We start from the raw sequence: 26,603 nt of genomic DNA on the forward strand, positions 1-26,603 counted from the left end.
TACCAATAATAACAAAATAATAAATCAAAATAACAAAACATACTACTTCCTTCTCCACAATACATATATATATATACATAGTTATACACACACACACACACATATATATATATATATATATGTGTGTGTGTGTGTATATATGATATAGATGTGTCTGTGTGTATAACTAGACTTTATGCATATTATATAAGGTGTGGCTATATAAATATATAAATATATGTACAACTCTGTATATATATGTTTATGGACAGGCATGCAGGCAGGTAAGGAAGGAAAGCAGCCTTGCAGGGAAGGAAAAACTTGAATCTCTCTCATGGTTAGGGGTTGGGGAGGTGTGTTTGCACAACAAAAGCAGGAGAACAATGGAGCTGACGACCTGTGAAAATCTCAGCGGGGTGCCAAGAGGTGTTAAGGTCGGGGGGAATTTACGCAAATCTGCGCAGGCCAGTAAATCTAGTAGTAGGGACTTGCACCAGGGAAAAAAGGCTCAGTAATTCTAGTGTTAAAGTCTAAGAACTGCGGAGAAAGAAAGGGCTGGACTGCAGGTAGACCAGTGCACCATCTGTACACTTTTACTATGAAGCCATGCTGTTTAATAGATGCAGTATGTGGTTTCGCTTGTTTAAATAAAATGTTTGGGGTTTTTTTTCATTTGTGTTAATGAGTTCAATAACAAAATGTCAGATTCTGTAACATTTTGCAGTCTGATAACTCAGTCAGTGTAATGTGCTAGTGTCCATGTTTAACTTGTGTGTTTTAAAGGAGATCAGAGCTGCTATGAAATCACAACAGAAGGTTACTGTTAAGTCTAATTGTTGAATGTTGTCATTGTGTTTCTTAAATTTGTAAAGTCTTTGTTCAAGCAGTAGCATCAAAGCCATTCCTTTGATCCTGACCACCTCTCCAGCCGCTCTGTGCTGGGGGAGGTTTTATTGTAGATACATCCCCTCTGGAAGATCTGTTTCCTCTGTTGTAAGCTTCCTGCTTTTATAACCCTTTTGGTGAGCAGGAGGTCACATAAACGCACCCCCATGACACATACACACAAATTCTCACATACACACACACACACAAGTTCTTTCACACACATATACACACACACAGTGCCTTGTCTTAGAACCATTGGGGGGTTTTACGTTGGGAGGTGCTTGTGTTGTGTTGTATTGTCTATTGTAACTGTCATGTCAATAAATAGCTGCGAGGAGAGCTACTCTTTGAAGGATTTGGGTTAGAGACAGGTGAGGAGCATTGCTCTACTGCCTGGTTCTGACCAAAGCTCTCCCTTGTTAGCGAGTTAAAGACTGGTTGAAGATGTTCTGTTATGTCTTGTGTTCTTCATGAGGAATAAGTCTCTAAACTAGTGGGGCCTGTGGAAACACAGACCCAACAGTTACTTTATGGAAGCAGAGAGTCTGAGTCTGTCTCTCCGTAACTTTGTTCTGTACTACATGTTAATGGATTAACTTGTTCATCACAGCAATGAGCAAATAATAATCAAGACAATGCCATACTTGTATCTACACTGAATTGTGCTGTATTAAGTTGTTTTCTGGGAATGTTTAATAAATTACAAGATATTCAAAATGTTTATTTATCAAGAGTATTAGTGGCACTGCATACAAACATTTTGAAATCATAAAATATAAGCTTTTTAAATATAAACATTTTTTATAATTAATGTATTTATAATATAAGCTTTTTCTGACATTATAAAACAAAGATTAATAAAAATAAAATGAAAGAACTCGCTACATTTACTCTTAAAATGATTTTTTTTTATCAACAATGCTGTTTACACTGTATTTTACTCTTTTAAGCCAAGTTGATGAGATATTTCAGTATTTTCAAGCTGAGCTCAAAGGTCATAGCTAAGCTTTTTTCAGTACATGGCCCAGCTTTCTTTATCATCATTTTGCAAGCTGAGAGGAGATTCTCTAGACTTTCTTCAACTTTTCCAAGCTACGTGAAAAATTATGGTAGTTGTTTAAGAGATATACAGCAAGTGTGTGTGTGTGTGTGTGTGTGTGTGTGTGTGTGTGTGTGTCCTCAGTGAACTGTATCACTCTCTGCAGTATCTTCCAGCTGCAGCAGTCAGTTCACTTTCTGTTCAGTCTGACTGAGGGAGGTTTTTGTACGACTGTTTTTCACTGTGTGAACAGATACTGACTGTTTAGAGAGTGGAGACTCTGACAGTAATAAACTGCTGCATCTTCAGCCTGGACTCCGCTGATGGTCAGAGTGAAGTCAGAGTTTGATCCACTGCCTGTAAAGCGAGCTGGAATCCCTGATTCTCTCTGACTAGTATACTTAATGAAAAGCTTAGGAACTCCTCCATCTTTCTGTTGGTACCAGAATAAATAGCTGGAGCTATAAACATTCTGACTGGTCCTACACTTGATGTTCACAGATCCTCCCACAGCAGAGCTCACTGCTCCAGGCTGAGTCACTGTGATCTGTCCTCTGGACTCTGAGGATACAGAGACAAAAACATAAAGCAGCTTCATGGTTTTGTGGGCTTCATTTCAGAGGGACAGATGTTTATAGAGGAGAGGAGTTTGATTCTCTGGACTTTACCTGTGAAGCAGCAGCAGAGGAGAGTCCAGATGAGGACGCAGATTAAAGTCATGTTTTTGATGAGGAGGATTTCTGTGGCTTCTGTTGTGATGAAGGACAGCTGTCAGTCATCCAGTGTTCAACTCTCAGGACTATAAACTCTCCCAGAGCACTGGAGCATGGTGCTGCTGATGCAAAGTGGCTCTCTATGGAAATGACTGCAACAGGGAGTGGGATCTGTCTGATGATGCTGTTGATGATGTTCACTGTAAATTATTTCAAAAATAACATTTCTTCCGCCTTCTATGAAAACTTATTTTCTTTTTATCTTGATCTGGTGGTGAATCAACTGATTTTATTTTTAGTTGGAAAGATATTTCAGATTTTGCATAATTATATTTTTGCGTGAATAAAAACTTTATTTTTCTTTCTTGTGTCTTAGGTTACAATCACACATAGGTATTTTTGTTTTTTTTAAATAGGACATTTTCTGTAATCCTCTTAAAAAAACATCTCAGCTGAAGGAGAAGACAAGAAAATATTTCAAGACAAACCTGAGCCCCACATTGTAATATAATATTAGTGTTGACCAGTCTGGACTGTGCAGGGTGCCAGTTTAAGCTCAGTGGGTGCGCAGACGACCACGTGCCCCATGGGATTAGGGCATCGCTGTCATGGTACTGGTTCTGAGACCCAGTGTTTTGTGTATTTTAGTGCTATTTCGTTGTTTATTGTATTTTTTGGCCGTGTTCCCTGTTTTATTTTGTTTTATTTTCAATTTAATTTTGAGTCTTGTGTTGTTTGTTCGTTGTATTAAGTTCACTTACATTTCCCCTGTCTCGTCAGCTCTGATGTCTCCCAGGTGTGTTGCCCTCTTGTCTCCCATCCCGGGATTACAGTTGTATGTATTAAAGCAATGTGTGTTCTCCTGCCTGTTGCTAGTTTGTCTGCGTTTATTCCCTGTGTCAACATGTGTTTCTCCCGCGTGTTCTATGTTTCCCTCGGTCACCAGTTAGCACTTCAGGTTTTTTTTCCAGTTCAGGTTTTGTTTAGTTTTCTCCACTCCTCTGCCGTTTCTGTTTGTATCTCCACCTTCTCTATAAAAACTTCCCTGCATCTCAGCTGCCTGCATTTGGGTCCTTATTAAATTCCACACAGCTCATGTTCAGACAATGTCATTGTCAGGTCGTCTGTTGTTAGGATTCAAAAATTGGAGAAAGGAGTACGGAGGGCTCACAAGCAAATAACAACTCTGGTCCAGAAGGTATGATCAAAGCGAAGATTTATTGAATTACACGCGCGGAGTTCAACACTGTGCAAAATCAGTGATGGAACTGAACTTACAATAATTAGACAAAGGTTTTATAGGGTAAGACAACAAAGCCCCTCTTTTGCAAAGCAGACACAGTACAGCCTACGTCAACCTAAACCACAAAATGTTCCGTTAACTTTTAACATAGTTTAAAGAACATTACGTCTCATCTCCATCCCGGTGTCGCACCATGAACGCATTCTTATGTTGTGGAAGTTTTCCATTAAATAAAGCCTGCAGATGAGCGGTGATCGGTAGCCAACATTCTTTAATCAAAACACACAAAGAACAGACAACCAAGCTTGATGGAGAGCCTGCATGACCACGGGGCAGGGTCAGCAGAGTCTCACTGAGCCTAGCATGGCTCTCAGTTAAATACCTTCTCCAGGAACAAAAGGCAGTACACAGCTGTTTCACACCTTAAGGTTCACACTCCCTTGCTACCTCCCAGAGTCCTCGAAGAGACAAAAGACTCTCCCTCCTGTGGAGTTGTCTGCTTCCCCCAACTTCCTAAATAGACCCCCACCATTTGTCTTACAGTATGAGTGTCAGACATGTTAAAATCACCAAGGCATTACAATAACGTGATTAATACATAAGTGAAAGAAATTCCATTACACTTATCTCCCAGAACATCTGGTGCACTTCCTGTAACCATCTGACAATACGCCGACACAATCTGCGATCACAGCAAAACACATCTTACTTCTTACCTACTAAAATGAGTCTACTACTGTGTGTGTGTGTGTAGGTGTGTGTGTGTGAGTGAGTGCTGTGTGCGTGTCATGACCTCTCCTGCACCCGGCTCACCTCACAACTCTCGCCCTCGCCAGACACAAGGCCTGCGCTCATACACTATGTGTGACTTCTAGACTAAATGTCACACTCAAATGATGATACTCAAACCATGAAGGAAACTTACTTGAAATGAACCTCAAATGAAACTTAAAACTTACTCAAAAGGCTATAAGGGATAAATGATAAAAACTTAAATCTTAGCTCTAAAGGATATAAGTAATAAAAGATAAAAATAACTCTAGGCGTATGTCATGTAAGCAGGTGTGTTGCGATTCCTTTCAGAGCTCCTGTCCTCCTCACCTTGTATTGGCTGATCATTAATGCCTGCCAAGAGTTTCTGACCCTCACTGGACCAGGAGCCACAGCTCTTTAATAAGCTCAAATGTAATCATGTATAAAAGATTAAAATCATTTTCATAACAAAGGGTTTTTCCTCTCAGATCTGCCAATATGTTTGCTCGTCTCCATTACAGTTTAATCATTGAAAATCACACTGATCAACATACTATGTGGAAGTTACAGATTACATAATGGCAAAAGCATTTTGTCAGACCCCTCAGACCCACCACAATTTGTCACTCCACACAATTTGCAACTCCTCTGTCATCATCTGCTTTTGGGTCCTGTTTAAAAAAAACACCGGCACACCCTGCAGTGACAGATTAATCTGACGCAAGATGGACCCAGTGGATGCTGTTTGTGAGGAGGGTGTCACCGTCTCTGGAACCTGTGAGCATGCATCTCTGGCACCTCGGATGTGTGGACAAAGCTGGTGGGAGTAAACACCATAGAGGTGATTTTTCACGGCAATTCGGAGCTGCTGGAGATCCCGTCGGCTTCGGCGCTGATCTGCTATCTGGTCCGAGCCAAGTAGACGATCCGAGTCCAGGAGTTGTTGGATTACACTGCCCACTACCAGTGGACTGCACGACTGCCGTTTCTGCTTTGTCTCCATTAGAGGTCTTCGCGACTGCTCACCTGCAGTTCTATCAGTTACAAATCCGTCGCCAGCAGCTCTACTATTCGTGCTGCCGTGACATTTGGAGTGCCCGACAACTGCCAAGCCAATGCTATGCAGCTACGCAGAGTGTGTGTAGCCAAGCCACTGGGGGCTTTTCTGCCATGGCCTCACCGACGTCACCGCTTTGTTTGCAGTTCATCTCCAGGATTGTTTCACCACCACAGGCCTCCTGATTGCCCCCAGAGTTGTGGGGGTCGAGAGTACTGTTAAGCTCTCGACCCCCACAACTATTTGATCATGGGCTATTGTGTTGCCGACCTCCGGGTCATCCTCCGGAGTTTCACTGAAACTTCATTGATTATCATTCTTTAGATTTTTGAGCCATGTGCTTTTTGTATTGGATTGTCTCGGACTAAAGTGCTGTTAACATGTAAGCAGGACAGAATAAATAGAAAAGTCTGTTTTCCAAAAGACCCCTGCACATGTAAACAGGGCCTCAAAAGTGAAGGACATTTTAAAAATATTCAGAGGAAAGGTACAATTTGTAAAACTTATTTTAGATTTTTAGAAAACTCACTCAGTTAAACACACTTTCAGTGATTCACAATGATGTACAATGCTGACCACAGGATGCAAAAGTTAAACCTGACCACAGCTCAGAATCATTCATCTCTGTTTTAACTTCACATTTGTATATGTTTTGTAGAATAACAGGAAAACCTGTGACACTGGACAGACTTGAGTTTCATGCCCTGAACATGTTTTGTGATGTAGTGTGTAATAACTGCTCATTATCGTGTTTAACCTGTTCTTGGGAGTACACACAAAATAGCTTTTTGATACAGTTTGAAGTTTAGTGAATGTAGGTTGAAAGTACATTTTAATGTTTAGAGTAGTGCTGTTAGCGTTAATTTCGTTAAATGACGTTGACGCCACAACTGCATTAACACCACAAATCTCTCTTAGCGAGTTAACGCAGATCGCCCCGTGCGTGGGGCTGCACGGCTTCAAAGCATTAGCGCAGTTAGCTCGTTAACGTGTTAGCAGCGTCCAGCCCCATGCACAGAAATGGGTCTGGCTGCAGCCACTGGGGACCGCCATATTGCGACCTCCACAGTTACCGGAAGCACATGACCTCTACAGTAGGCGGAAATACGTTCCTGCATGGATCATCAACTGTGGAAGCCTTGCAAGTGAATCGTAAAGGTTGGGACAGAGTCTTTCATGTATAAATTTGCCGTTAATAATTATATAATTCTAGGAATCATCTACTTTGCTTACACTGATTATGTTGGCACTCTGTTAGCGTTACAAGAGCGGTCAGACCTCCGAGGTATCTAAACTTTAGTAATGTGTGTGTTTTTGACATTTCTGCTTTTAGTGGTCAGTTTCAAATATATTTGATTTTTGCTTGTTATTGAACAAATTCACGTCACTAATTTTCACTATCTGTAACATCATTACTATAATAACATTACTATCATGCAACATGTTACAAATAGTAACATTGATTAGTTAGCCTTTGTTAAATTGTCTGTAAGTGTCTAAATTATGTTTTTGTAAAGTTTTTGCTAACTGTAACGTGTCATTTCTGCTAAAACCTGAACTTTAATGTATATACGGTGTTTATCTGTTTTTCTCTGTTTTAGATGCACATATCAATTTGGAATTCTGCCTCCAGGCCAGAATTGCAGGAATGCACCAGGTGTTTGCTGTTTCACTGCCCTTTGTGCCCCAATTTCAGCCCTACTGTCAGGGCAAAGATTGAGAGGCATATAAATGGACACATTAAAAATGCCTTTGAAAGGTATGTTGTTATTAAATATTCCTCAAGTTATAAATATGCACTTCTGTTCAGCACTTCTGCAGTCTCTTTCTTGACTTAAAAGTTGCTTTTCACATTGTACAGTTCAGTGCATTCATCAGCGAGAGAAAAAAGTGTGTTTTCATTAAATATTTTTTTTCCTGTTCACCACATTTCTTGACAGCTCTTGTGATCCACACCATTTTGCTTTCATTATTGAGGATGGCTTGGAAATTTTTGTTAATATGTACAATCTGATTCTTAGATAAACTGATTGCATTTTATACAACTACTTTTAAATTTAAAGAGTAAAAAATAAGAATGTAGATACAATTTTCCTTTTTGATGAAAAGGACTGGTGCTAATTTAAACAGTCAAGTCGATAAATGTTTTAATAAATTTTACAGCATTTTGTGAACATACACAAAAGGTGGCCATTTTTGGCAACGAACAAGCTGAGACAGAGTTTTATATTTTTTGCTGTCCTTGAACAAAAATAACAGTGCATAATAATGTTGATGCTAATCAGTTAAATGTCCCAGACTATTAATAATCAGCGGTCCCTCGTTTATCACTGGTGTTGCATTCTACAAATAACCCGTAAAGTAGCAAACTTTATTTTTTACAATTATTGTAGATATTTTAAGACTGTAAAACCCCTCACTACATGCCTCATACAATTTTCTTAGACAGGCACGAACATTTTCACACTTTTCTCCTTTTTAAAAAAAAACACTCTTAAGGTTCACACCTTCATAGAAGCATAAGTCCAGTATTATAAAATAAAACCGTGCAAAACGTTTCGTCGACATTGTGTTTTTGTTGGGGAGAAAACTTACAAACATACAGTAAAGCACAGCGTCACACTGCTAGCGATCATAGATTTATATAAATTCGACAAGCTAAACGCATCCTGTGCTGTACAGCAGCAGTCCCCAAGCTTTTTTGCACCACGGACCAGTTTAATGTCAGACAATATTTTCACGGACCGGCCTTTAAGGTGTCGCGGATAAATACAACAAAATAAAATGATACGACCAAGACAAAAACTGTGGTATTTTGTAAATATAATAATAAACGTGAATTCAGCTGTGTAATTGTGTAACTTTAATAGCAGAATCCTCCTGAAATTCGCCAACAACATTAACAGTAACATCCTCCTCTCTGCTTCTTGATGCTCTCTGGTCGCTATGGTAACGCGTAAATAGTTCTTTCAAAATAAGACACACGACTACAACACGGGAAAAGACCCAGGGAAACTGACTTAACGATAAAAACCCTGAAAACCATACATTTCACAGCCGAGCCTCAACTCTCATGGGTGTTGGGGACGGCTGCTGTTCAGGAGACACGGCACTAGATTGATTGACCATGGTCAAAACGCACAACACAATGTGCTGTAAAAAAAAAAAAAAGCGAAAAAGAAATAAATGGCGTTAACATCATTTTAACAAGATTAACGCTGACAGCACTATTTTAGATTTTTTCAAACTCTAAAATACACAATATATCACAGCCATAACCTTTTGGTTACTGAGGACCAAAACTGTGTCAGAAATTCAGAAACATATAGTTTTGCAAACTCTAAAATAAATGCAAATTACATTTTTGGAAAATGGTTTTATTGTGTTCCATTCATTTTTATTTCATAATTATAATAATATGTTATGAAATTATGATTTAAAGAATTCATATTGGTGAATTTGTTTGTTTCAGAGTCAGAGAGCCGTGTCTCTCTACAGTTAGAGGTTTTTGTACGGAGGCTCAATGAGTTTGTATCACTGTGGTGGACTTTTGGTGGAGGAACCAGACTGGATGTTGGAAGTAAGTCAAACTTAAACCTCTTTTACTTCAACAGATTTCTTTCTTATCTTTACTTTTCTGCTCAGTGTGCCAGAAAAAAGTCAGTAAAATAATGTTTACATAAATTTTCAATAAGAAACAAAGTTAGCTTCAGAATAAATGTTAAAATAAATATTAACAAATGATATAAAACATCACTTGAGGACATTTTACATATACATACATCTGGTTAAGTCCTACACTTGATGTTCACATCTCCTCCTACAGCAGAGCTCCTGGACCAGTTTCAACTGTGAATATACTGCTGTGTATTGAAATTCCTTTTGTTTTGCATAGAAATATACTGAACAACATACAAAGCATAATATGTAAAATAGCATCTACCTGAGTTTCTTCTTTGAAAGAAGCTCCTTATGTCCATTGTTGTGTTCATCAGTACACAACTGAAACCAATTTAGAGAGTTTATTTAGCCATGGAGGGTAACAACTGAAAATATGAAATAAATACACATTAGTGACGGTAAATTTGATTCTTTTTACTGAATCGAGTTTTAATGAGTCACTCACCAAAGTGAATCGGGTTTTTTGAGTCATTTGATTCACTGAGTCAGTTGACCAGAGAATGCAAAAAATGTACATTTTCACTCAAACTTAATTTCTTTTCTCTTTTCATGTATATCCTACAGCTAAAATGAGTGATTCTAAAAGAAAACAACTATTTTATAGAAAAAAAAAAAAATTCTAAAGGAACATTTATATTGTTTATTTTTATTTTATTAGTATTTTCCTTAAATGTGTCAAATATATATTTTCTCATCTAAATGTCCACTGAGCTGTGAGCCAGGGGGCGGTAATGCGCCTTAACATTGGTTGCCAACCAAGAAGAAGAAGAAGCTGTGAGCCAGGAGGGAGGGGGCTGTCACTACCCGATCTGTACCGGAAACCCGATCGGTACCCTGCATGCGCGAAAGGTGTCTACTTCCGGTCGAAGCGTTTTACGATAGTTACGGGTCAGAGTATCTGTTAAGATGTTAAGAATAATAAGTATATCTTCAAATGTTTGCAATAATGAAGCATTTCAGTACAATGTAGACAAAAACGAAAAATAAAAAGATAGTTACGGATCAGGACTCCCCGATCCTTACTGCGCGCATGTGCACAGTCCGACCGCATAAATCGGGTCTACCCGATCCGTACAGCGCATGTGCAGATGTTTTCTTCTTCTTCTGTTCGTTTAATGGCAGTTTACTCCCCAGTGTACGAGGATATCGCCACCTGCTGACCGAGCGAATGAACCCTGTTATAAACTGAATTAGCGTCATTTCAAATGCGTGTTAAATTTGATTTAGCGATAGTCAAGTGTGTTTATGCTTGTCTGTGTGGAGAGGATTGATTGGAATAGTGATGATGATGTCCGCTATCACTGTCAGTAAACACTTAATCTGGCTGATGAATCTTCACGTGACCTATTACAAAGTCTGTATTATTAAGTCTGTAATTAGGCGCCATTCTTATTATTTTACGGAGCTTTTGTTCAATCGGGGGACGCTGTCTGTTGAGGAGAAAAGCATGAATTTGTTTCTATACGGATTATCCATTGTTTAAATGTCCCGGTAGTCGAAAAGGAGGCAGAGCTGTTGAGAAATGCTAGGAGCTAACTGGGCACTAACTGTATCATTCAAATATATTGAATGTCGCAATGCTGGCAAAGAGAGGAAGTGACGTAAGATTTGCGCATGCGGGGTACCGATCGGGTTTCCGGTACAGATCGGGTAGCGACAGGGGTGAGTGAGTGAGTGATTCGTTCGCTCTATGATTCAGCACAGCAAGGGAGGGGGTGAGTACCTCAAATGTGCTGTTAGCATGCTAGCTGAGCGATGCTACTGTGAACCGAGGAGCTATTGTCTTGATGTGAGCTTCTACTCAGGGTTTTTTCTTCCAGTTCAGAGCAGAAATGTTTTTGTTAAGATACTGGATGTTGTGGTTTTCTCCAGAATTTTAATTATAAGCTAGATATATTTCTACTAATTGTAGACAACAGCAATGTTATGTTTGTCCTTACTGCCTGCTGTTGCTGCTGTTACGGAGAGTTCCAGCAGGTGTCGCGGTGGTTCTCGCTGTGATATATGTACTTCCTGTTAGGTACAAGACTATCTTTGGCTCTCAGCGAAGGCGGTCGCACTTTTCTCCTCTCCTCCTTACCCTTATCTTCCCTGCTTAGCCTCTGTGTCCTTGTCTTGTCTCGTGTGCATTACTTTCCCTGGAACAGTCTCTCACTGTCGTTCTCTAAAACCTAAAAGAATTATGGATTTGATCAACTGGTCTCTGAATGCTATTGACACCCTTTAAAGAGCAGCTTGACATTCTCCTGGCCTGCTCGCATGAAAAATCAACAAAACCAATATCGAAATGCGGACATCACCACAGGCTGGAGCCGAACACTTACTCCCTGATAACGACTGTGATGACTATTCTTCCCATCCCAAGGCCACCTGGATCGGCTGGAGGACTGTTTACTTAGCCTGATAGGGCGAAGGACAGTGTCTCTGCTGAACTATGGACATGCAGACACATACACTTACACTGATAAGCACTCACTGATCCCCCCTCCCCTCCCAACATCTTCGATGCTTCCCTCCCCCATGATGTGGACACCGGGTTAGCTGGCGGCGCAGTCGAAAGGTTGCAGCAGTCCCAGATCAGATGTGCACACTGTGTTTATTGTGTCATGATATCCCCCTACCCTACCCTGTGGCTTGTCGTGTCTTTCATAATGTTGTGCTGTGGTTATTCATGTGCTTTTTTTGTGCAGAGGAGTTTTTTTGTTTCCTGCTCCCGTGCTGTCCTGCCATGGAAGCACAGCATGAGAGGAGGTCTCTTTTTTTCCTCTTGTACCATCCCTTTGTTGTGTACATTTCAGTGTTCTTTCTGCAACACTACCGATCTCTGACTTGTAACCCCATGTGATGTCTGTGTAATGTGTGTAAGGTCGGGGGGGGGGGTCCCATCTCACTGCAGGGCAACCTGCTCGTGACAAATAAAGCTGATTCTGATTCTGATTCTGATTCATGTTGGCTGCTAATAAACGCCTGGCATACAGTTACAGCGGACTGGTTATTGTAAGCAAACCTACATGGTGTCAGAAGTGGGATTTACTACAAAGCTTGCAGAGTCCAAGAAGAAAAAGGGAGCCGGCAAGGACGATGAAAAAAGCAATCCCCGCACAACATGGCGGACGGATTCCGGCGCCCAGATCCTCTCATCTTTGACGGCAACGTCGCTGAAAACTGGCGTAAGTTCGAGCGTGAATATGATATCTTTATCGCCGCTGCCCACAGTGACAAAAATGCTAAGACTAATGCCTATATACTCCTCAATCTGGCGGGACCAGAGGCTATTGAAAGAGAGCCATCATTCACGTATGCCCCCGCAGTCATATCAGCTGAAGGCGTGGTAGAAGTCGCCGCGGAATCGAGGGAAGACCCCGCATGTCTAAAGAGAAAGTTCAGAGAGATCTGCAACCCAGAGACCAATGTCATAATGGAGAGGCATAACTTTAACAAAAGACAACAGAAACCCGGTGAAACCATTGAAGCATATGTGAGCACGTTAAAGAACATGGCCAGAACTTGCAGCTTTGGTGCGCTACAAGACGAATTAATCAGAGACAGATTAGTATGTGGCATAACCAGTGACAGTGACAGACGTTCCCTGCTTAAAGAGACGGAACTCACTCTTGCCAAGGCGGTGCGTATATGCCAAATAAGCGAGCTCACAGATTAACATAGTAAAGCCCTCTCTACGCCAAAGCATATTACATCTGCTAGTGTGGACACTGTACAGATTAAATATGGCAAGTTCAAAAGGAAAACAAATAAGCCGCTAACGAAGATTCAAAATTGCAGAAACTGTGGCGGTTCGCATCCAGCCACACGGGAACAATGTCCTGCTTTCGGACAACAGTGTCATGTCTGCAAAAAATACAATCATTACAAAAAATAATGCAGATCAGCAAAACCACGTCAAAGAGGCAAACAAGTGAACCAAATTTCAGAGGATACTGACCCAGACAGTGATGAGACATTTTGCATTGAGCACCTAACAACGGAGGGCGAGAACAATCACATTAAAGAAGGATACTGCACAGTCAAAGTTTTTGAAAAGACCCTCAAACTAAAAGTAGACACTGGGGCAAAGTGCAACGTAATCTCACTAGACACTTACAGAAACATCTGCAACAACAAAACCCTACCCAAGTCACGAAAACAGGTAAATCTCATTGCTTTCGGAGGCACGAAGATCAAGTCCACAGGCACAGTTACTCTCAAGTGCAAGCTAGCTGGACAGTTATATGACCTGCAATTCCAAGTTGTAAAACACGATGTGCAATCCATCATCGGATTAAAGGACAGTGTGTGAATGAAACTGGTTAGTTTCAGCAAGGAAGTTTACCATGTTGACACAGATCAGAATGAGACACTGGCGCAGAAAGTGTTTCACGAATATGCAGACCTGTTTAAAGATGAAGTCGGTGACTTACCTGTAACCTACTCAATGAAACTCACTCCAAACGTGTCACCTGTCGTCAACCCTCCACGGCGCGTTCCTGTTCCTATGCAGAAAAGAGTTAAAGAGGAACTCCAAAGAATGCAGGCCTTGGGAGTCATTGAACCAGTGGAGGAGCCCACAGAATGGGTATCCAACATGGTCACAACACACAAAAAGAATACTGACGATGTTCGTATCTGCATTGATCCAAGGGATCTGAACAAGGCACTAATGCGACCACACCATCCCATGCGAACTGTGGAGGAAGTAGCTGCTCAGATGTCTGGAGCAACCATCTTCTCAGTTCTGGATGCAAAGAGCTCTTTCTGGCAAATTAAACTAGATCCTGCCTCATCTCTCCTCACTACATTTGCAACACCCTTCGGCAGATTCAAATTCCTGAGGATGCCCTTTGGCATCAACACCGCTTCTGAAGTCTTCCAGAGAGCCATGGAACAGATATTCATGGGATATCCAAGCGCAGTGATTGTGGACACATCCTAGTGGGAGGCAAAGGAATAGAGGAGCACGACAAAAATTTGAAAAAAGTTCTGGAGCGGGCCAGACAAGTAAACCTCAAACTGAATCCAAAAAAGTGCAGGTTCAGACTTAAAGAAGTGAGCTATGTGGGACACATATTCACTGACGAAGGACTAAAGGCAGATCCAACTAAAATCTCCGCGATCAATGAAATGCCACCACCAGAGGACAAGACGTCTCTCCAACGTTTCCTGGGAATGATCAATTACCTGGGCAAGTTCATCCCAAACTTAAGTGAACTGTCAGCACCACTTCGTCAGCTGCTTCACAAGGATGTGGTGTGGAGCTGGACTCAATATCAGCAGGATGCTTTCGACGAACTTAAAGCGTGCCTCACCAGCCCACCAGTACTTCAATACTATGACATGCACAAGCCAGTGACTCTCACATGTGATGCTTCCCAGCATGGTCTAGGGTCTGCATGCCTTCAGGACGACAAACCTGTGGCGTATGCATCAAGGACTTTAACTCCAACAGAAAAAAGGTACGCCCAGATAGAGAAGGAGTTACTAGCTGTAGTGTTTGCATGTTACAGATTTTACGACTACATCTATGGAAAGCAAGTGGTGATTGAAACTGACCACCAGCCTTTGGTCACAATCCAAAACAAACCTTTCCACACAGTTCCGGCACGGCTACAGCGTATGATGCTACGATTACAAAAGTTCAACCTGACTCTGGTGTACAAGAAAGGCAAACACCTTTACATTGCAGACACACTCTCTCGCACACCAACGCTGGATTAGCAACCTTTAAAGGAAGAGGGGCGCGACTTCGAGGTTATGTCACTTCAGCTCATCTCACCAAGACGCCTGCAAGAGCTTGCCGAACACACCTCGAAGGACGTTACTCTACAGACACTTGCTCGTTACGTCCAGCAGGGGTGGCCAAAACAAGTGAGTAGTGTACCTATAGAAATCAAACCATTCTTCAGCTACCACGATGAACTAATCCTCGACAACAACATCATTATGAAAGGCAACAGAGCCATCGTTCCAGAATCACTACATGACACCTATCTGCAGGAACTACACAAGGGACATCCAGGCATGGAGTCTACAAAAAGGAGAGCAAGGGACAGTGTGTTCTGGTTGACAATAAACTCTGACATTGAGAACAAAGTCAAATCATGCAGCATTTGCAACAGTCTAAAATCTCACCAACAAAAACAACCCCTGAAACTACACCCAATTCCTGATCTTCCCTGGTCCATCACAGCCACAGACATATTCGAATGGGACAACCGCCACTACCTTGTGCTCGTGGATTCGTATTCTGGATGGTTTGAGATAGATAAACTTGAAAACCTAACAGCTGCCTCAGTCATCAACAAACTCAAACGCCACTTCTCAGTACATGGGATACCACAAAAACTGTACTCAGACAATGGCACCCAGTTTACCAGCCAGACCTTTCGTGAGTTTGCCACACACTGGGAGTTTGTGCATGTCACAAGCAGCCCTGAGTTTCCTCAGTCAAATGGACTCAGTGAAAGAGCTGTCCGGAGTGCTAAAAGACTCCTCGAAACATCAAAAAGAGATGGAACTGATTTCTATTTAAACCTGTTACATCTACGCAACACGCCACAAGACAACATTCTTGGTTCACCAGCACAGAGGCTGCTATCAAGGCGAACACAGTCAACCCTTCCTGTGTGCAGAAAACTGCTTACACCAACAGCAAAAGCGACAACCACTATCAAAACCCAACTCACATAAAAGCGTAAAATTCAAAAACAGCACTACGACAAGTCCAGCAAGCTGCTCAGTCCATTAACACCAAACCAGGTGGTGAGATTACAAACACAGAGAGGACATGACAAGATTGGAGTTGTAAGTAAGGTATGTGCTGAACCTCGCTCTTATGTCATTGAGTCGGGTGGAAAAGAATACAGGCGCAACAGACAACATCTTCTGCCGGTGAGCGAGTCTCAACCCGAACAGCTTGCTACAACACAAAACGAACTGGACGCATCTCAACAAGCAGATGAAACTGAGCTCGACAAAACACAAACCAACGAACGTGAAACAATTCAAGTTCAATTTCACCCACCACAACTTGGCACAAAACAGGCAGAACAGGTGATAACACCTACAAAATGCCAAGTACGCTCTGATGACAACTTGTACCGAACCAGATCTGGTAGAGTGTCTAAGCCAAATAGTAAATATGTGGATTAAAAGCACACTGGTGCTGTAATTTCTGTTTTGAAATGTGTTTTATCTTGTGTTATGTTATCGCATATTTGGAGCAGTTATGACAATGATTGCTGTAAATTTTATTCGACATTTGAACCTTTGTTTTTTTTTTGTGTAATCCATATCCTGAACAGTTCTTACGTTACGGTGATGTTGTTTGGTTTGGGTTTGCCTGAGAAGTGCAATACTAAGAAAAAAAAACTGAAAAGGGGGATGTAGACAACAGCAATGTTATGTTTGTCCTTACTGCCTGCTGTTGCTGCTGTTACGGAGAGTTCCAGCAGGTGTCGCGGTGGTTCTCGCTGTGATATATGTACTTCCTGTTATGAAGGTACAAGACGTTCATGTTGGCTGTTAATAAACGCCTGGCATACAGTTACAGCGGACTGGTTATTGTAAGCAAACCTACACTAATGAAATTAATTTGCTAACAGCAACAGGGATGAGTCAGTGAGACAGTTGGGCTTGTGAATCATAATTCATGAGTCAGTAAAGTGATTCTCGAGTATTGAACGATTCGTTCATGATTCGCGCATCACTAATACACATGTAAGCTAAGACTCTCTAAAAAACAGCACTGTTGTTCGGCTTTTCATTTCGCTATTTGTTGATTCACTCAAAGAGCAAGTAACGTAATATGGGTCAAGTGATCAGTTTGATATCAATCTTTTGTGATACACCGTCATATTTACATTATTTGTACAGTATGAATGATTTGCTTTGGTACCTGGTCAAACTTAAGCTCTCGTCTGTCTGCAGAAAACTCGTAGGCAGCAGCTTCTCCCCCCTCGCTCACATGGGTGCTGTGCTCAGTCGGCTAGTGCCTGAGCTCGGATCATACCAAAATTAGGGGGAATTTACGACGGTGCGCTATGTGCTTCGTGTGTTGTTTTTGTTTTATACAGTTGTCAGTCAGGCATCTAACTATGAAACAAATCACACTCCAAAAGACCCCGGGCTTCTGAAAAAATGACCCGGTCTTAAGACCAAGACCGGTCTCGAGACATCCAACTCTATGTGTGTGTGTGTGTACATTACAAAATGTAGACAATACTGAGGGTGGGAAGGTGCAATAATGCCCCCAAGGAGTCAGAGGCAAACAGAGAAAGATCCAGGAGATTCAGGCCAGTCGGACCCCGAGCAGGAGAAGGAGGAAGAACCCAGATGGGGCGCCCAGAGCCAAAGGGTGAGAGTCTCAGAGAACGAGAGGCAGCAGGCATCAGTCAGATGTCCTGGCATGACTGTGTTTAAGGTAAATCTGGAGGAAATCCATCAGTCTCTGCAGCAGTCAGTTCAGTTTTTATTCAGTCTGAGGTAAAATAATATTAAAATGTGTAAACACATGTGTGCTGGGATAACTCTGAACTCTAAACTTATTTGTTTTCTATCATGTAGGAATGTCTGTGAGCAGTAATGTGGATTTTCTGTAGCTCTTCATTTCATTCATGTTAATTTAAACTTTAAGACTTGAAGTTCAAACTAATCAAAACATTTCACTTTGATAAGGACAAATCATGTTAAAGAACTGAACATAATTTATTGGAGCACAGAGTTTGGTTAAAAAACATTTTACAATTATGCTCCAATAAAGCAATTTAGTAAAGTGGAGTCTAAACAATGATGGGAAATAGGAAACAAAGGCTGGATTCAAATGCTTGCATCTACTGATGGTTTCAGTGTGTTCGGAGTATTTACTGGTTTCTTAATTTGCAGCAATACACTCAATGTATATCTGTGTGTGTGTGTGTGTGTGTGTGTGTGTGTGTGTGTGTGTCCTCAGTGAACTGTATCAGTCTCTGCAGTATTTCTGTTCAGTCTGACTGAGGGAGGTTTTTGTACGACTGTTTTTCACTGTGTGAACACACCTTGACTGTTGGTGTAGTGATAACTCTTACAGTAATAAACTGCTGCATCTTCAGCCTGGACTCCACTGATGGTCAGAGTGAAGTCAGAGTTTGATCCACTGCCTGTAAAACGAGCTGGAATCCCTGATTGTTGAGTGCTAGCAGAGCGAATGAGCAGTTTAGGAACTCCTCCATCTTTCTGTTGGTACCAGTGTAAACGGTTAGAGCCATAAACATCCTGACTGGTCCTACACTTGATGTTCACAGATCCTCCCACAGCAGAGCTCACTGCTCCAGGCTGAGTCACTGTGATCTGTCCTCTGGACTCTGAGGATACAGAGACAAAAACATAAAGCAGCTTCATGGTTTTGTGGGCTTCATTTCAGAGGGACAGATGTTGATAGAGGAGAGGAGTTTGATTCTCTGGACTTTACCTGTGAAGCAGCAGCAGAGGAGAGTCCAGATGAGGACGCAGATCAAAGTCATGTTTTTGATGAGGAGGATTTCTGTGGCTTCTGTTGTGATGAAGGACAGCTGTCAGTCATCCAGTGTTCAACTCTCAGGACTATAAACTCTCCCAGAGCACTGGAGCATGGTGCTGCTGATGCAAAGTGACTCTCTATGGAAATGATCTGACTGACTCCAACACAGACTTGGATCAGTCTGATGATGCTGTTTATCAATAAATCAATCATTTCATGATAATATTGAGAAATATGTCAAAGAATGTTTTGTGGAGCATAATTAACAAGGTGAAAGCTGATTTGTTTAAATCTGACCTGATTTTAGAGGAGAAATGTTCCTTAAGATCTCACAATAATTTCATTAGAAAAGAATAAACATTTCTTTCATGTTTCTTGTTTTCCAAACGTAGTTATTTCACAAAATGTCTTTGGAAATGTAGTACAAAGTTATAAATCAAAATTTTATTAAAATCTTTAGTTAAATGTGAAACATTATATGAAATAATTCACTTCATAGAAATCTGAACTATTTGCCTCAAATTATATTTTAAAAAGAGTGAATTTGGAAAATTGTTGCATCGTTTCTTGTTTCAGTTTTTATGTTTATAAAATTATTCAAACAATGAATTATTTTGTTGAGTTTGTTTGTTTCAGAGTCAGAGAGCCGTGTCTCTCTACAGTCAGAGGTTTTTGTATGGCGGCTCAATGAGTTTGTATCACTGTGGTGGACTTTTGGTGGAGGAACCAGACTGAATGTTAACTGTAAGTACATTTGACTCATTAATGAGCTAAATTATATATTTCTAATCTTGATTTTATAATGTTATATAAATGCTTCATTTATCTCACAATTATGCACTTAAGAGATAAATTAATAATTATGTATTTATTATGTAGTTATGCTTTCACAATAAAATTTTCTTGAGCATTTTCTGTCACTGAAACTCAAATTTTTTAAAACTTTTTTGTTTTTGAATTTTAGAATCTTCAAAAACAGTTCATAGATGGCACATTTTTGATTCCATGTTTTAACCTTTTGCTGAAGTAACTGCAAATATTTTGTGATCAATTTTATTTATCTATTTAAAATGACTACACTGCAATATGGTTACCTATGCTGACCGAGGTGGGCTCAGTTTATGAGATGTAATGTGTCATTAATTAATTTTTATTGATCCCAAATACAGAAAAAATAAGTTTGTTTTTACCTGTTTAATATATAAAATGTTGAAATCTTGAGTTTTGATAAAATTTTGAGAAATTAATTCATTGATTATTTTAATTCTAATTATAAAACTAAGAAATAGTTCACAGAGATTACACACGAGAACATCAGAAGTCAAAGAAATGCTTTAATATTTTTATCTTTGGTACTGAAACTCATCTGTTGCCATAGTTCAGCAGTGAAGCCTGTCTGTTACCATAGTTACCAAGTTTAGAGAGGGAAGTGAAACAACTGGAGAGCAGTTTCACCCAAACTCCCAGTTTCTCTAACATCTATTCTCTCTCTCTCTCTCTCTCTGCAGTGGGTCGAGTCCCCCCCTCCCTGACCGTGCTGGCGCCCTCTAGTGAGGAGCTGCAGCAGGGGAAGGCTACAGTCATGTGTGTGGCCAACAAGGGCTTCCCCTCAGACTGGAGGCTGTCCTGGAAGGTGGATGGAAGAAGCAGCAGTGGAGAGGAGAGCAGGAGCCCCGGGGCGCTGCAGAATGACGGCCACTACAGCTGGAGCAGCACCCTGAGGCTCCCTGCAGACCAGTGGGAGAAGGTGGGCTCTGTGACCTGTGAGGCCACCCAGGGCTCCCACACTCCACTCTCAGAGACTCTGATGACAGACCAGTGTTCCCAGTCCTGAGCTGACTCACTGGGACTCTGATACTGGCTTTAGTCTGCAGCTTCTCTCAGTCTGCTCCCTCTGTGTCTGTATTGCTTTGATAGTTTTCATGTTTTCATGCTTGTGGCACTGTTGATGGTTTTAATACTTCAAATAAAAACTGAGGTCTTCAAATAGTGGTTTTCATGTGTTTCCATTCAGCTGCTCTTCTGTCTGATAATCATCCTTCAGGTTCAGCAGTGATGCTTCCATACACTGAAAATCTCTCCTTCAGTAACTTTGACTGAGAGAATCACATGTGCTGTATCACATCAGAAACTTAAAAAAATAATAATATAATCACCACCAGCTGCTTTCTGCTATTAATAGTTTCCAAGTTGTTTGTAGCTGCATCATGTTGGACTTTGTGATGATATTTGCTGTTGGGTGTAGCAGAGGCAGCAAAATATGGTGACAGATTATTGTAACCTGCATGTGACCCATGATGAGACCCGTCCTGGTTTTCTCCAAAGTCATTAGATCAAGTTGCTCACTGCTCCAGGCTGAGTCACTGTGATCTGTCCTCTGGACTCTGAGGATATAGAGACAAAAACATAAAGCAACTTCATGGTTTTGTGGGCTTCATTTCAGAGGGACAGATGTTGATAGAGGAGAGGAGTTTGATTCTCTGGACTTTACCTGTGAAGCAGCAGCAGAGGAGAGTCCAGATGAGGACGCAGATCAAAGTCATGTTTTTGATGAGGAGGATTTCTGTGGCTTCTGTTGTGATGAAGGACAGCTGTCAGTCATCCAGTGTTCAGCTCTCAGGACTATAAACTCTCCCAGAGCACTGGAGCATGGTGCTGCTGATGCAAAGTGCCTCTCTATGGAAATCATCTGACCGACTCCAACACAGAGTTGATTAATCTGATTATAGAATTTTCTGAAGAGGAGGAATTTCTCTTAATGCCTTTGGATGAAAATCATTGTTAAGTCTAATTGTTGAATGTTGTCAGCCATGATCGGGGGCGATCGCGGCTCAAGAGTTGGGAGTTCGCCTTGTAATCGGAAGGTTGCCGGTTCGAGCCCCAGCTTGGACAGTCTCGGTCGTTGTGTCCTTGGGCAAGACACTTCACCCGTTGCCTACTGGTGGTGGTCAGAGGGCCCGGTGGCGCCAGTGTCCGGCAGCCTCGCCTCTGTCAGTGCGCCCCAGGGTGGCTGTGGCTACAATGTAGCTTGCCATCACCAGTGTGTGAATGTGTGTGTGAATGGGTGGATGACTGGATATGTAAAGCGCTTTGGTGTCCTTAGGGACTATTAAAGCGCTATATAAATACAGGCCATTTACCATTTACCATTGTGTTTCTTAAATTTGTAAAGTCTTAGTTCAGTCTATAGGATCAAGACATTCCTTTGTGTCTGACCACCTCTCCAGCCGCTCTGTGGGGGAGGTTTTATTGTAGATACATTCTATCTGGAAGATCTGTTTCTTCTGTTGGAAGCTTCCTGCTTTTATGACCCTTTTGGTCAGCAGGAGGTCACACAAACGCACCCCCATGACACACACACACACACACATTCTCACATGCATACACACACACACACACACACACACACACACACACACACACACACACACACATTCTTGCACATACATACAGGTGCTTACACATACACACACATAGTCCCTTGTCTTAGAACCATTGGGGTGTTTTACGGTGGGAGGTGCTTGTGTTGTGTTGTATTGTGTATTGTAACTGTCATGTCAATAAAAAGGCTACGAGGAAGCTGCTCTTTGAAGGATTTGGGCTGGAGTCAGGTGAGGAGCGTGAGCTCCACGAGCTGGTTTTGACCCAAACTTCCCTCGTTAGTGGGTTAAAAAGCCGGTTGAAGATGTTCTGTCTTGTTTTCCGCTCTTCATGAGGAATAAGTCTCTAAACTAGCGAGGCTTCTGGAAACACAGACCCAACAATCATTTTTTTAAATGTTGGACAAATTGAAATTAAGCAGAGGTTGTAAGTAACGAAGTACAAATACTTCATTACTGTACTCAAGAAGAATTTTTAGATATCTGTACTTCTACTTTTTACTTTTACTAACTACATTTTAACTCAAATGTCTGTACTTTTTACTTCTTACTCTTATAAGAAGACTAAGAAAATAAATATACACTTTAGGACCAGGGTTAAAGGGATCAATAACAATTTAAAATTTATAATTTACAGTTTGATGATTTAAAGTCTCACACACAACCCGTCGAAAGGGGAGGGGCCGGCTGCTCCAAATAGAGCACATTTCATTCATATTGTTATAAATCCAAGCCCATTATGTATTCATGATTTGAATCCTGGGTTGTGTGAAATCCCAGAAATAAACCCGAGACAAAGCGAATCTGTGAACTAAGGTGCAGGTCTATTAGGTTATGTTGTGGTGATCCTCGAGTTGGTGGATTTGTGTTCATACTGGAGTGCAAAATTAAAACCAATGGTTGATGTAAAAGAAAAGTTCAAAGCCATCAGGTGCTCAGTTTAGAAAAAAGAGAAAAGAAGAGGAGGAGAAACGAGTGTAACCCATATCAACTACTCCCTGTCACATGACCCACGTCAAGATACAGGTAAGCAGATGTGTCATTGGATAATGGCAGGTCATCCTGAAACAATCAGAATCAGAATACTTTATTAATCCCGAAGGAAATGATGTGGGTTACAGTTGCTCCAAGAAGAAATGGTAAAAATAGCAACAGTAACAGACTAAACTCCAAACAATACATTATGTTACAGATTTTAATATTAATTAGTCAGTGTCAGTTGTTGATTTGTCCTGTTCTCATTGTATGATGAATTATGATGGCTGTCGCTCTTCATTTGTGTGTGTGTTTGTGTGTGTGTGTATATGTCGGCGGGGGGGGGCAGAGGGAGTGTTCGCCCGGGGTGCCAAACACATTAGGACCGCCACTGCTCATGTGTTTGTTTTATCTCTTTATGCATTTCTATTGGTGTTATTTCAGTTCTAAAATGATATCTGTTCCATGACAATTTCTGAGCTAACAGGCCAAAGAAGAAAAAAAAGGAAGGGGAGGGGGGAGGATGTAACTACTGCAACTTGTAGAAAAAACAAAACATAGAGCACATGGAACACAAAAATATGAAAATGCACAGATACATAAATCAACAAGCTTGTTGTGGTGTGTTTGTGAGAAAGTGATTTTCTGTGTTTGTGGGAAGCCACAGTAACGCCCCCAGAAGCCAGAGGCAGACAGTGATAGAGCCAGGAGATCAGTTTGTCCACATAAAGACCACTTTGTTTATCCAATGTGGCACCAACCAAACAGGCCAGCTCTACTCTGGAGTAGATGGTAATGTAGTGAAAGAGAGGCCAGTAAATCTGTCTTCTCCCAGTTTTGAGTTGTTCTAGGATAAAGCTTCATTTAGGGAAGGAAGGGCAAGAGCAGGTTTCATCTCAGGAGACTCTGAAGTGAAGAAAATTAATGCAGATACAACCACAGCCAGGACTGAGAGAAAGGTTAAAAAAAAAAAAGGTAGAAGCAGAGATTGCCATTAAATTGTTTTGCAGCTTTTTTTCAGTATTTCTGATTGTTTTATAAATTTCCATATTTAGTAATAAATATTATGTTGTGCATAATTTCAGATTTAATTTGAAAAATATCAATTTTAGGTATTTCTTGTAAATTATGTCCACCGGCCACACTGCTGATCACTGTTCTGTGGTGCTCACCTTGCTAGGCTAATGAGTTAGCATCAGTGACTGAGATAATATCAGTGCATAAATTCAAGAGTTCGTTATAATTTATCACAATTAACACATGAGTTTCTCACTGAAGCTTCCAAGCTGACAGATGACGTTGTCTTAATGCAAAAACACAGTTTCATCCACTAGATCTTAGTCCCAAGAAGCATTAGTAGTATACTTACTAGGTAACGTATACTTAGACTGATTTCCTTTCTATATGTTACATTTAGACTAATGTTTAAAAGTTACTTCATTGAGCAGGGTGTAGCTTTTTTCTCTTCTTATTCTTTCTTATACTGGAACTTCATTTTTTCTGTATAAGGTGGTACTTTTAAGACACCTCTGCCTAACTACAGTGAACTAACCAGAAGTCTCGGAATATGCTCTGGTGGTCATTTTACACAAGTTCAGGTGTCACATCCATGAAACCTACACCACTAACCAGCATCAGTCCTACAGCTTCACTCTCAAATTTAATAAATTCTGGGACAAGCAGAAACTGTATTTTTAGCGGTGCATTTTGTGGCAGGCCAGACTGCTATTAAATGCACTCTCCTATAGAAATAATTTCTTTGTAGCACCACTTCATCTTGGTTTAGAAGAGATGTCCTGGATATACATGATAATGTAACACGGGTGTTTCTGTTTGTTCATGTTTAGCGCGTTGGGTTGTGTTTTTAAAGCGACTGTTACGTTTTTAAACCGTTTTATGTGACAGGTGTGTGTAGCACTTGTTACACATCTCATTGGGAGAGCCATAGCCGACACCACACCTTTACCTGACGTACAACGTGACGTATGGCGCACACGTCGGGTATTCACTTTCAAAACAACAATGGCGGATAGAAGATATTGATCGAGGCGGTTAATGCTCCTTTCGCTGGTTGCCAACCACCATTAAATAACAAGAAGAAAATATTGATCTGCTTTTCTTAGTTGTGCACATTTAAGATGCGATTCAGACTCAAACAAAGCTGCAAAGCAGGAGAACAACATGACCATCAACTATTCTGTGCCACAGTCCCAGTTTGCTGCAGCACAGAGTGATGATGAGATGGTGGAAGAACAACTGAGACAATTTACGGACCGTTAAGATGTGCAACTTAGAAGTAGTCAGAGGTAACTGGATGGAGTTCAATCAGGTTAAATGCACAGTTGATTGGATTATATCTGAAGATCGTATGCTATTCGTGACAACTCTGCTAGACTCCAAATTTCTCATCCAATTAATGCGGGAGTATCTCAAAAGTAAATGAAACATCTAAACTTAACACTTTTTCCCTAATACTGACTGACATGGGAAACATTAAAGTTGGATTGACACCAGCTAATCAGTCTGAAGGTAAGTGTTTTTTCACTTATTTGAGAGAATGGTAAATGGTAAATGGCCGGTACAAGGACAGGACACAGTTAATCTACTAGAAGACAGGGATTCACAGCACAATACTACTGATGAAGATTTATTTCTATATCGATTGGCTTTGTTTTATTTAAAAATGCAGGCTAAAATGCTCTTGCCAACCAGCACTATACAGTGCACCATAGAGGAATTTCAGGATCTTCACAGCTGTGCAATGCACGATGTTCTGGCAAAACTGTCTGACAAACTGTCTGCATTTAATATTCCGCAAGCAGAAGTGGATAACATCATTCAAGAACTTTCACAGAATGATCTCTTAACACTGTACAATAAAGGTGTGTTGAGATCTGACAAAACAAGGAAGACATTTTTCAAAGAAAATTTCAGTTATGTGGAACCCACTCAAATTTTTTTAGGATCTGACAGTACAGGCAAACAGCGTTATTTTCAGTATGTGCCAATTAAAGAAAAACTGAAGTCTCTCTTGAGACAACCCACAATACGGGAACAGTACAAACAGTCAAAACTGCGCCGATCACCAGACATGGTTTTAGAGGATGTGTCAGACGGTCAAAATGTCAAGGATAATGCACTTTTACAGCACTATCCATCATCTCTTTCACTCATTCACTACCAAGATCCATTTGAAGTGGTTAATCCATTAGGGTCTGGCAAAAAGAAACATAAAATCCTGGCAGTGCACATGACTCTAGGTGAGATCTTACCACACAACCGGTCCTCTGTTGATGCAATGCAACTTGTTCTGCTTTGCAGGGACACTGACTTCAAAACTTTTGGCCATAACAAAGTTTTTTCCAGTCTTATTGCAGACCTTAAAGACATGGAAGAGACAGGGGT

General features: G+C 40.9%; 1 gene segment (V, D, J or C); it reads right to left on the reverse strand.

Moving 5' to 3' along the window:
* Positions 1 to 18,139: 18,139 nt before the first annotated feature.
* LOC116316825 lies at positions 18,140 to 18,847 on the reverse strand. The segment is given in 2 exon segments: positions 18,140 to 18,688; positions 18,796 to 18,847. Coding segments are annotated over 2 exon segments (375 nt in total).
* Positions 18,848 to 26,603: the final 7,756 nt, after the last annotated feature.

This window comes from Oreochromis aureus, linkage group 22 (assembly GCF_013358895.1).
Source record: "Oreochromis aureus strain Israel breed Guangdong linkage group 22, ZZ_aureus, whole genome shotgun sequence".
NCBI lineage: Eukaryota > Metazoa > Chordata > Actinopteri > Cichliformes > Cichlidae > Oreochromis > Oreochromis aureus.